General features: G+C 42.0%; 1 protein-coding gene across 1 annotated transcript in view; it reads left to right on the top strand.

Annotated features, from left to right (window-relative positions):
- igf2r (insulin-like growth factor 2 receptor) overlaps nucleotides 1-7931 on the top strand; it is a gene marked incomplete at its 5' end in the record, with an annotated part of 40080 nt that extends 32149 nt beyond the window's left edge. The window contains 16 exons of the mRNA XM_079214817.1: nucleotides 979-1060; nucleotides 1286-1419; nucleotides 2260-2409; nucleotides 2522-2686; nucleotides 3052-3262; nucleotides 3423-3575; nucleotides 3871-4105; nucleotides 4521-4657; nucleotides 4980-5097; nucleotides 5282-5428; nucleotides 5559-5743; nucleotides 6201-6387; nucleotides 6493-6636; nucleotides 6739-6808; nucleotides 7176-7469; nucleotides 7561-7931. Of these exons, the coding sequence (XP_079070943.1) occupies nucleotides 979-1060; nucleotides 1286-1419; nucleotides 2260-2409; nucleotides 2522-2686; nucleotides 3052-3262; nucleotides 3423-3575; nucleotides 3871-4105; nucleotides 4521-4657; nucleotides 4980-5097; nucleotides 5282-5428; nucleotides 5559-5743; nucleotides 6201-6387; nucleotides 6493-6636; nucleotides 6739-6808; nucleotides 7176-7469; nucleotides 7561-7719 (2571 nt within the window). The 3' untranslated portion in view covers nucleotides 7720-7931. The remainder of the gene's footprint in view (nucleotides 1-978; nucleotides 1061-1285; nucleotides 1420-2259; nucleotides 2410-2521; nucleotides 2687-3051; nucleotides 3263-3422; nucleotides 3576-3870; nucleotides 4106-4520; nucleotides 4658-4979; nucleotides 5098-5281; nucleotides 5429-5558; nucleotides 5744-6200; nucleotides 6388-6492; nucleotides 6637-6738; nucleotides 6809-7175; nucleotides 7470-7560) is intronic.
- Between the last annotated feature and the right edge of the window lie 4768 nt (nucleotides 7932-12699).

Raw genomic sequence — 12699 nt, 5'->3', positions numbered from 1 at the left:
AAAAGCTTTTGCCAGGAGAATCTTTTGATTTTTCTCAGTCAATTTGTTGTTGTTTTATAACCTGTAAAAATGGGTTGGCAGATGGCATTTTGGCAGGATTTCTTTTCTGTTTGTTGTTGTAATACTCATTTCAGCCACAAGAGGCTGAAGTGGATCACTAGCCCATGCTCTAAATATGATCAAGAGCATTGGCGCCCACTTAAAATGTATTTCTAGCCAAAAGAAAGACACGGCAGTAATGTTACATAACTTGCTAACACACGATATATGTACTTTTTTTGTTTTGAGTGCATGAATAAATAAAAACTCATCTGAAAGAAAAGTGGATGAATGCTTTTAGTCCCATTTATAACTTGGGGTAGGGGTGCCTCTTGTGGTCAAAATGAGTATTACAACAACAAACACGTAATAAACACTTGAAAAAAATCCCCCAAACTTTGTTTTCTTTGCTTTCACAGATGAAACAAGAAGCAGTAGCTTAGAAAGATTTTTTTAGAAAGATTTTTTTAAATTGGACCGTACCTGAATTTATTTTTTCACTTTCCTCTCAGGGCCTTCAGTAGATTTTCGCAACAGCAAATAATTATAAAAAATAACATTGAGCATTCCTTTGTAAATTAGCACCGCATTGGTCATTTCATACAGCAAATTGAATTTCCGTTGAGTGTAGTCTGCAGGTGGACTACAATCAGCTTCTCAAGGATTATCAAAGGAGACGGCAATGCAGCATTGAATTATGTGACGCTGTAGGAATTTTTGGGATTGTACCCGACTCGTTTGTTCCAGAATACTTCTCAAAACTCTAAAGGATCAAAAGGAAAAAACATTGACAGAAAACGTTCAACAGCCACTGTATAGAATATAATGATTGAATTCCTTTGCTTTGAGTTTGCCTTTCTGAGGCCAGAAAACTATTACTGTGACATTACAAGGATGTACCACTGGCATTTATTTGCTTCCTTTTGATGCAATTTTCAGGTAAAGTGTTCAGTCAGGAACGGCTCTGCTCTCATAGACCTGACTCCTCTCATCCACATCAGTGGATACTACACAGCAACAGGTCAGTGGGCCAAAGTGTCATCATGTCATATGCTGAGTTTCTTTGCATGCAGTGATGGAGTTCTGAATCTATTCTCAAAATAACGGTAATCAAAATGTGGCACATTATGCATCATGCCAGTGAGGATTTTTCATCCATGCGCATCATTTAGGGGCAAAAACATTCATCTGAAAATATACTGTTTCCACATTTCTGTTTTTAATCCTCTTAATTGTGTCCTTTCAGACGAGACTGTGGACGAAAGTGACGGATCTCCAGACTTCTACATCAACATCTGCCAGCCTCTAAACCCCATCCCCGGGGTCACATGCCCCCCTGGAGCCGCCGTCTGCACAGACCCTGACAATGGACCGCCTGTGGTAATACACTAGCAAACACAACCACAGACGCACACATTCTCCACCACACTTTTTTTATACAAGGGAGATAAAGGACCGTTTACCTTGACCTCACTGTTATGTGGTTTGATGCCTTTTTATAATGAAAACCAGAGCACTGATGACAAGCAAAGATTGGCACGTCTTGATGACAACAGGCACAGCCATTATAAAGGCTGGTTTTCAGGTTCCAGCTATTTATGACCAATGCGTAGTTTGTGCTGCATTTTGTATTCAAAAGGAATTTTGTAAATATATATTTGGTGGCTCGAAATGCACTATGGTCTCTTTTTGTGCCACATAATTTATTTAAAATGTATTTTTGTTTATTTTATATGTAAAAACAAGATCCTAAGAAAATTCCTATTTTACAATTAGAGAAAATGCACATTTATGCAACTGCATATTAGGGCCATTGTAGGTAAAAAATAAGGGGGGTATATTCAGAGAAAGAAACATTTTCATGTTTTTTGGTCTTTGAACAATTATGCAAACAATTCATGATAAAAGAAACGATAAAAGCAAACAAACCAAGAACAAAAAATGTCTCCCAATGAAAAAGCAGAAATCATAGACTGTACATGATCGTGTAAAGATTGTGGAGTAGGCTGAAGCAAATCTGCTCATTATGTATGTACACATGGATTTTACATTTTTATAACAAAGTAAAGCAGTCAAATTTAAAGGAAATGGCTACACAAGTGTAACAATATTACATAAGTACAGAATATATATGATGATGATTCTTTGTTTCTCTTCCTGTCACTTTCAATAACGGTGCCTCCACCTCTTTCTCTCTCACACTCTTTTTGTCTCTTAAAGGACATTGGGCGGACTACCAGCGGCCCTGAGATCAACAGTGCAACAGGGGAAGTGTCCATCACCTACAACAGCTCCACCAAGTGCGCGGCTGATCCTGCACAGAACTACACTTCGACCATCATCTTTACCTGCCAAAGAGGCCTGGACCTGGTCAGTCAACACTCTGATGTCCTTTTATGATAAGAATACTCGCACATGCATCGTTTACTTTACATCTTGGTGGATTTTTGAGCACTTGCCTTTTTTTTATATCTTCACCCAGGGCTCTCCACAAATGCTGAGGCTGCAGCAATGTGTCTATCTGTTTGAGTGGGCGACTCCTATAGTCTGTTCAGATGCCACCCACACCAACACCAGCGGGTGCCAGCTCACCGACTCCCAGCTCCAGTTCACCTTTGAACTGTCCACCCTCTCTGGTGAAGTCCAGGTGAGCTCCATAGGCGTGTTGTCTGTCCGCCAAGATCACATTTGACATACGGTGCACATGAATAATCCCGTCATCTTGTTAAATCTATTTTTGTTTCTTTATTTCAGTAGTTGTAATATTTTCATCTGGGAAGGTAAAGGTGGAATATTAAATCCATGTTTCTACGGCAGCCCTTAAGGGACTAAACCAAACACTGGCTCCAGCGAGAGCCTTTCATGGTTTTCCATTATCTGAATGCCTCTGTAGTTCTCAGACACAATTGTGAAACTGCGGTAACACGAAGGGGGGTTCAGTTGGTTGCAATCTGCAACCACAAACGCTGTCTCTTTTAAACTCTGTAGTGAAGTTACCTCTCTGTATGTCAGGTACAAGCGAGCTCGGGCATCTACCACATCAACGTCTGCGACTCCGTGGCCGAGCCGGCCTGCAAGAAGAGCGCCGTTTGCCGGGTGTCTGGTTCAGGTTCAAACCAGTCCGCCTCATCGTTTGGCATCAGCAAGGTCATGACGATGGACTACAAACATGACGAGGACGCTGTACTGATGCAGTATGGTGGGGGAGATCCCTGCCCTCCAGGTAGGTCTTCTATATTAGTAAGGTTAGTGTAGATAAGATACTTTTCTCACACTGGACTCCAGACTACCAGGAGAAAAATACAGCATAATAATTATATATGATCATAACTTTTTGGAGGCAATTGAACAAAGTAGTTGATATGTATGTTTGTGCGTTTCAGGGACACATGACGGCGGTGTGTGTGTGTTCCCCTTCACTCTCATGAAGAAGTCGTACACAGCGTGCACCAAAGACGAGCGCACAGAAGGCAAATTTTGGTGTGCCACCACTGCCGACTATGACAAGGACAGGAAGTGGGGATTCTGCAATGCAGGTAACAGCTCTTTGACAGTAGAGAGGAAAGCACATGAAAACACAGAGAGATGAAGCCGCCTCTGTGAACTCCCATTATTACTCCAACTATTACTCATGCGTTGAAACGTTGATTTAGGAAGTTTAGGAATCAAAATGTAGAGGTGAAAAATGTCTCCATCTTATTAACATAAACGACTAATCTTTCTCACTGTTTCAATGTACCTGTGTGGATGTATGTTTGTTTAAACCTTCCAAAATGCTTTCTTTTTTGTTGCACTTCCATGACTTCTCTGCCTTTTCTCTCTCTCTTTCAGAATCTGCTAAGCATCAGTCCTCCATATTGTTTACCTGCGACCAGTCTGCAGGCCGCGGCTCTCCACAGCTGCTCTCGGAGACGGAGGGTTGTTCGGCCACTTTTCAGTGGCGCACCAGCGCGGTTTGTCCCCCGATGAAGATGGAGTGTAAGCTGGTCAGCCAGCATCAGACCTTCGACCTCCGAACCCTGTCCTCCCTCACTGAGCCGTGGAAGTTTGGCCACCGAGGGGATTCGTAAGTCTTGGTTTCCTCAACTCCTCCTTTCATAATGCAATGTGAAGATCCCAAAAATCCAAAATGGCAGTAAAAAAAGCTTGAAAGTTATTGAAAAAGTGTCATGATGTTCATGATCTGGGGGAGGATTGTATCTGTTATTATATTGGGCATGACTGCTCCACCTTTAGTTGCAGAACTAAGCCGACTGTGAGGTTTTTGCACCTAAATCTAGAAGTACTAGATATAAATAAATACAACAAATATTTTAGCATCGATAATATTCCCTGCTTCACAATGGATGCAAAAAACAGAATAAATACTGCTGAAGCCTGCATATGAGTGAACATATCTGCAAGGCCGCCTAAATCACTCGAACCTTCGTTTCTCGAGTCCTGACAAATACGACTCTCTCTTCTGGCTCTTCTGTCCCCAGGTACTTCATTAACCTGTGTCAGGGAATCCACGGTGGATTGCCGGGTTGTCCACAGGGAGCAACCGTGTGCCGGCGCACAGCAGCAGGAGTGACGCAGACCCTGGGCCGAGTTTATACCCAGAAAATGAGCTATGTCGGTGGGTAATCAAGTCATGTACGTTTCAGTGTGCTGTATGAAGGACTTTTTGAGGAGAATAATATCTGCTTGAAGTTTCAAATATCCTAGGACTAACATTTGTATGCATATTATGTTGCTTGTAGAATAAAAAAAGAATTAAAAAAAAGCTATTGGCAAGGCTTTTAATATTTAACTACTGTTGCTCTACAACTCAAAACGGACTCTGAATGAAACAGAAATCAGTGCAGGCTTTGAGGTAAAGAGAGTGGCCCTCACAGCTGTGATTTGATTCCGTGCATTAGAAAAGTTCATGATCACAGTTCTCAAACTACTTTCTGCAGATAAAAAGATCACCGTCAGTTACTCAGCGGGAGAAGATGTCTGCGGTAACGGCGTGCCTGCCAAGACTGTATTACAGCTGAGCTGCGGCTCCACTGTTGGACGCCCGGCACTCATCAGGTAACACACACATTATTAAGCTTTTAATTGACACAATATGACCTGCTTTGACTCCTTCCTTAATGTATTGTATCTAATGAATTTGCACATCTTTTACATATAAAAGTTGTGTTCTAAGTTTGGGGTTTTAAATCCACTCCGCTTGCTCAAAATAAACCATCTCAATCTGTTTCTGCGTGAACAGCATTGATGAGGCGTCATGCGAGTTTGTGATTGGCTGGGCGACTCGGTCGGCGTGTGCTGTGAAGCAGCTTGAGGTGGAGATGGTGAACGGGACGTTCAAGGTTCCCGACACTGGAGCCAGCCTGAGTCTGGGAACGCTTTACTTCAGGTAACACGAGCACACACGCCACCTGTCCGCCTGCCTCTTAATCCTCCTCCAAAATATCTCATGTATTAATTTATGGAGAACATGTTATTTTCTGGTCTGTTTAGCCTTGTTTTTACCCCCTTCCTCTCAGCCAGCATCAGGCGTCTGGAGACATCCGTCCCAACGGCGACCGCTACGTCTACCACATCCAGTTGTCTGGCATCACCAACAACTCCCTGCCCACCTGTATCGGCGCCAACATCTGCCAGGTCAAACTCAACGGGTCCTACAGACGCAGGATTGGCTCTTCCAGCAAGGCCAAGTACTACATTAAAGGTAAATTCTTGCTAAGTTTCGTGAAAATGTATTTTATGTCTCCCCTGTATTTACTTAGAAATAAAGTGGTTGAATCGCAGCTAAAGATGGATTTAAGTGTTTGTTTGGTAGCCATTTGGTCTAAATCTCCACAACGGATTTCCATGAAATTTGACACAAACACGGTTTCCTGGAGATAAATCAAACAAAATTAGGAGGAATGTCTGTCTGAGTTGATGTACACGTCGAGAGGGGAGATTGTCAGACCCTGCACTAGTAAAATGAAGGTTTTCTAAACTCTGGTGCTCTGAAACACGCAGGGACCGCTAGTCCTTTGTACTTTAAACTGTTTTCCGAAAAGAGACATTTTAACTAACTTACAGTTGTCATATCATTCAAACTGGTCGATTCTCGCTAATACGGGAACATCACAATCCCGCTCATCCATGTTAAAAAACCGCCTCTGCTTTCCCACCAGGAGGAAACCTGGATGTGATGGTGCCCTCTGATTCGCCATGTGGGCGGGAGAAGACCAAAACGGTGTCGTCCACCATCATGTTCCACTGTAACCCCTCGGCAGGCGTCGGCATCCCCGAGTTCATGCTGGAGACGGATGAATGCCAGTATCTGTTTGTGTGGCACACGGACGCTGTGTGTGGTCTCACGTGAGCAAACTTCTTCTTCTTTTACAGTAGAATATAGTTTATTACGCCAGAAGTATTTTAGGGGGCAAATATTAATATATATCTTCCTTCTTGCTTTCTTTGCAGAACTGTTACCCAGTCTGATGAAGACAACAGCGAGCCTCCTGCTCTCTCCAGGCGGAGCCAGGCAGTGGGTGTGATGCTGAGTCTTCTGCTGTTGGTTCTGTCCGTCTGTCTGCTCGGGCTTTTGCTCCACAAGAAAGAGAGGAGGTGAGATCACCAGCATCCAACAAGAGCAGGGAAGCTAAAAGATCTAGCTAACGTTTCTTTTCATTTAATATGAATGCTTGTTTGTCTTATCATCATCAACAGAGAGCTGGTGATCCAGAAGGTTGCTGGCTGCTGCAGGAGAGGAAACCAAGTCGCCTATAAATATTCCAAGGTAGGTTGATCTAATGAGTGAATCAATTCTGTTTCTAGTTCCAGTGTGAACGCACTTGTCCAGCCAACTACTTAGTTATTTGGAATTTTTTGCTTTTAAAAGACACTGCATCTAAAAAATGCCTCTCTCAATTCATCCAATCATTGACGGCGGCCCACATCGTGAAAATATAAGGAAATGTTGGTTGCCTGGCAGCTGTTCGGTTCATGTTGTCAGCCACATGCAGGTCAATGCCTTTGTGCATCGGTTTACGCAGTCTCTCACCAGTTGAAATAATTTTTAAACCCTACGGAGTAGGTCAAGTATTATTGTTTTATTCGGCACAAGCCTCAATTTTGACTGTGTGTTTTAACTTCTAAATCCTTAGGTCAACATGGACGAAGAAGGGGGCGAAGAGGAGATGGAGTGGCTGATGGAGGAGCTCGAAGCCTCTCCCGCGTCCACCTCCTCCTCGTCCTCCCACCGAGGTGGGAGTAACCACGGCAACGGTCACATCACCACCAAGCCGGTGAACACGGCCGGCCTGCGCTCGTTCTCGCTGGACGAGCAGGACGACGACGACGACAGCGAGGACGAGGTGCTGAGCGTCCCTGGGGTGCGAGTGGTCAAGTCCTCCGGAATCCCCAGGCACTCTGCGGCCCATCGCAGCCCCTTCCTCCAGGTGTGTATCGTCCCAACATCTGTCCAGGTGTTGTTGTTTTTCTCTGCGTGTTTTTTTTTCCCCTGGCGCTCACAGATGTCCTTCGTTTCAGGAGGAGAGTGACGAGGACCTGGTGGGCCTCCTGGACGAGTCGGACAGGAAGAGGAAGAGCAGCAAACCTCGCCCCTCGGGCCTAAATAACGGTAACAACGCGGCAGCCAACAGGAAACGGGACGAGGATGACAGTGACGAGGACCTCCTCAGGGTGTGATGTCACTTCCTGCGTCCCGCTCCCCCCATCACAACCAGTCTGAACTCTTCTTTCTCAGTGAATGTCTCCATAACAGCAACAACAGATACCAACAACATATTGAAAGCAGAAACCTTTCCTCTCTTTTGGATTTTTTTTTTTTTTTTACCTGGCCTCAGACTCGATCCAGTCCACCGTCTACAGACTGTCAATGTTAGCACATGGTTTCTTATTTATTGATAGCTGATTATTTAAAGTGTTCTGCGGGCTTTTTTTTTTTTACCTGCACCCTATTTTTTGTCAGAATTCTGAAATGAAGTAATAAGGTGCTTCACTGTAGTCACTTCAATATTGCCACATTTATCTAATATTGACTCTAAAAATCAACGCCAGAGGCATGAAAGGCATCTTCTTTAACATGTTGGCTCTGGAAATTCAATATTTTCCTTTCTTTTGTTGTGCCATTGCTTTAGCACTTTATTGCAGCATTGATTAAGTTTATTAAGAATAATATTTTGCAGCAAATGAAAAAGAAAAGCTTTCTCTACCTAATTTGCAGTTGATTTTTAATGTCCAGGACTTTATTTGATAACTGTGGCGAGATGTACAGTGAAGTAGCTCAATAGTGACACAAAGGAAAATAATGGCTATCAGAGAAAAGAGAAGAAAATAAAAAGCAGGGGGAAACTGGTTTTGTTCCTGAATGTGGGCGCAGAAGGTGATCTTGTGTTGTTTGTAAAGGGAATGAAGACACCTGTTTGTCTTTTCTTGCTGTTTACAGTTGCTATAATAGCAAACGTCTTCTCTTTCCACTCGAAAAGGAAGAGCGACACCTTACTGATGATGAACTCTTACTTTGCTTTTTTCATCGAGGAATCACATCCGGCGACAGATTGATTTTTGTTTTCTGTCTTGTTTTGATCAGAGACATTGTACATAGGTGATAATGTTCTATAATATGGACGTTTTGTTTGTCTGTCTGTTTGTTGTTTTCACCGGTGAGTTGCTCACACATCTGTTTTTATGATTATTTAATTGCTTGTCTGAGCTGATTATCTGTATGAATCTCTGTTCTGTTTGGAAAATGGAGATGGCCTTAAGTGTGAATGGACGGGCGACGAGGACGGAGGTTGAAAGTGAAATTTGAGATGTTAGTTTAGGTTTGTGTTGGTTTTTGAAGCCCCTCCCCCTCCCGCCAAAGCCATATTTCTACAGCCACCGCCGGCACTAATGTATGGAAGTTGGGAATTTGTTTTCCCACGCTTGCACGCTCTCGTACATTAAAGTTCTGTTATTCGGGTTTGTGATCGTGGCTGTTGCTGCAGCAAAAGTGAAGTTTTAACCCAGTAAAGCCACGTTTTTGTGCCGATTTCAGCCCCTTTTTAGCCAAATGCATGTGAAGATGATACGAAAGAAAGACGTGAAGCATTTAAGTATCGAGAATACCGGCAGTTTATTTACATTTAACATAGTTTCTGCTTAGTAATCAAACTGGTGTTTTAACAAAGCATATCGGCAATGATGGAGATCATGGGGCCGAGGTATTTTGGAAAAGTATGTCAGACTGACTGCATAAGAGAGATATGAGTAATCCTACACAGTCAACAAAGTATTTGTATGCCGTCCCGTTTGCAGGTTCTTTGGTCCAAAAGTCGAAACAAATCCAATTCTAGTTCCTGCGACTAAACATGGAGCTCTTTGCGTTGATTCTTCTTCTTCTCCGCTGTGCGTATCAGTTAAGAACATAAAGTGTTTTCTAAGGCTGCAACAAACAATTATTTTCATTATTGATTATAAATGTCAGAAAAGTGACCGGCACAAGGCATCATGGCCTTCAAATGTCTTCTGTCTGAACATCAGTCTCAAACCCAAAGATGTAGAGAAAAGCAACCAATCATCACGCTGTGGAAGCTGATGACGCAGAATGTTTGACATTATATGAATTACACAACTTACATTTTTGTCGATCAACTAAGTGATTAATTGACTGAAAACAGCTTCAGCCTTTTGTGTTTTCACAGTTCAATCAGTTAAAGTTACATCTTGACCTGTGAAATAGTGATTAAACAAAAAATGAATTATTTTGTCAACTTGGAAACCCACGTGACTGAAAGCTCCGGAGAAGGTAGAAAGGTGGCCTTGAGTTCAGAGTTTTCATTGTTAGAGTCCAGCTCGCAGATACCATTCAAGATTAAACTATTAGTCGTTTGAATTGATTGCCATAAATGTCGTTCAGTTTCAGCTCCTGAAATGTGATTAACTCTGTTTTATATCTTTGTAAAAGGTTTGGTCAAAACAAGAAGTTTGAAAACATCCGCTTTGGTTCTGGGACATTTCTCACTATATTTAACCTTTTCTCGGCTAACAATGAATTAGTTAATCAAGGAAAATGTATGAATTTCTAATGAAAAAAATAATCATTCGTTGCAGACATCCATCTTCCTTTATCAGTATTTATGTAATGGGACATTTTGGGGTTTCTCATTAACAGGTGTTTTAATCCCACCTGGTCAAATTAACTGAAAGAACTAACTGACCGTTCCACTCCAAACTTGAATGTACAACCCTGGGAGAGCGCCTCATGATTTATTGACAGATTTTGTAATGATTTGCAATCACAAACGGTGCATTGACACAGGCTATGCATATTTATTACCTTATGAACAGTACGAATGGGATACATTAAGTAAATTCACTTTTGGGTTCTCTCGGTGTTCAATCCACAGAAACTAAAGTTATTAACTAAAATCTTGTATCGATCAATAAAGGAAGGCTCCTCTTTCAGGGTATTTCTAAAGCTTTGTACACACGATTTGTTAAACACATTTTTGTAGGATGAAAAACAATGACAAAAGGATTAAACATATCTTGAAATTAGGAACATCAGTAATTTGTATGGATTAGAAATAATTATGAAAATCATTCTGTTCCTGGCCCTTTGCTGTGGTTCTCTTACTACGTTCAGTCCTTTTTGTTCCTGTTTTATTATCTCATACTGAAATTGTACTTTTTACAGGCAAATTTTAAATAAAAAATATCTCTAGAAAGGTTGAGAAGAAGTGAAGCTTTGTTCACACCTTCCTCCCAAAATTTCACTGAAGTAATCTCAACTTGTGATGGTTTTTGTAGAATAACCATTTGATTAAGATACTGTTCAGCTGCGTTTTATCCATCTTCTCGAGCATAAAGAACGATGTGATGTGACGGCACACGGGTCAGGTTTCCAAAGAACAATTACATGAACTGTCAAGAATCCATATTTGTTATTAAAGTATGATTCAAAGTCCAGCCAGACTTGAAAAGAATTCAAGCTCGTCGTCGGCAGACCTGACGGACTTTTACTGAAATGTAATTTTCCACATTCGTACAGCACGTAAACCTCAGTTGTTAACTTCCTGCACCTGTTGGCGGGAGGTTTGAGCAACGTCCACCTGTGTTTGGCACTTTGTAGTCCGCTCGTCATCAGGAGACGTCGCAGCGCTCCTCATTGCAGAGAAGTAAGATGGCTCTGTTTCGAAGTCTTTATTTCCATCGTTGCATAAAGTCTGTTTCTGCTGTATTTAGCAACCAAAGCTAGTGTCTGCATGGTGCTGTCCTGAACCTTCTCATCCCTATGAAGATATGAATGGACATTCTTGTGCTTTTTTTTGTCTCCTCTCAAGCAGAGAACTGCTTTGGGTTACGTGAAACTAATTCAGCCTCTGAGTTGAATTCAGAAGGAGACAAACGGGGTCGGACTTTAAAAAAAAGCACAAGGAATTTTCTGTGATGATTCGGTACTGTTAGAGAACATTATTATGTTTTAGTTGGTGTTGTCTGATATTTTTTATTTTGTTTTCAGCTCTCTGCCTGTTTATTTAAAACAACATTGATGTAAAAAAACAAACAGATTGCATTATTTGAATAAATAAGATCCGCTGTTTATCACTGCTGTCGTTTGATCACACACTCTGACTAATAAGAGGACGCAATCACTTGAAACTCGTCCTTGTTTAGGAGGATTTTAGACTTGTACTTTTGAATGACTTGAGACTAACTTGGACTTGTCTGAATGAGTTGACTAGGACATCTGGGAGGACTATTTGACTTGTACTCCTGCTGGATTTAGGACTTGATTTGTCTCATAGGACTTTAGACTAGACTTTGACCTCTCCTGAAGGAACCCAGACTTGATCTGGAATCCTCTCGATGAACTTGAGACAGCAGTAGGACTGCTCCTTTATGGCTTGACTTGGACTAGTTTGAGTGAATAGGGACTTGACTTGTATCTTTTATTTCAAGGATTGAATTGGACTCGTCCCAAAGAACCTTAGACTTGTTTTTAAGAACTCTAGACTTGTCTTGAACAAGTCTGGGAACGTGGGAGAACTTGAGGTTTTACCTGCACTCATCCGGCGGGATTCAACTTTGACTTGGTTCGAAGGAACACAGACTTGACCTGGACTCCTTTTGATGTACTTAAGACTTCAACTTGTCTCTTGAGGACTCGTGCCTCATCTTGGACTCATCTGGGAGGACTTGAGAGACGGGACCTGATGGCTTGAAACTTGACTTGTATCTGTATTCCAAGGACCCCAGACTTGAATTGGAATCGTCTCAAAGAACTAAAAACTTGTCTTGGACAAGTCCAGGAACATCTGAGAGGACTTGACTTTGACTTGTTGAATGACATCAAATTTGTCTTTAACTTGAGACTTTTGGTTGGACTTGTTTGAGTGACTTGAAATTTGTCTAATTTACTTAACTTTCCCAACAAAAGGTTCACGCCTTAAGGACAGCTCTGACCTTCACAGAAAAGGCATCCCATGAGCACCAATCCCTCCGACCCCCTTCTGCATGGTGACTTGAACATGTGACCTTCCACTGGCTCCCCAGCTGCAAAGACCACAACCAGATGTGAAACAGACTCCCAGATCCGACATTTAAATGTTGTCTGATTAATAATGTAACTGTGTGCCCAATGTACATGCTTGACAGGTTGCACAGGCAGGTCCATGTTAA

The sequence above is a fragment of the Taurulus bubalis genome, assembly GCF_910589615.1.
Source record: "Taurulus bubalis genome assembly, chromosome: 3".
In the NCBI taxonomy this organism is placed as follows: Eukaryota; Metazoa; Chordata; class Actinopteri; order Perciformes; family Cottidae; genus Taurulus; species Taurulus bubalis.
The sequence above is the reverse complement of the archived record's forward strand: the minus strand, read 5'-3'. Positions and strand labels throughout refer to the sequence as shown.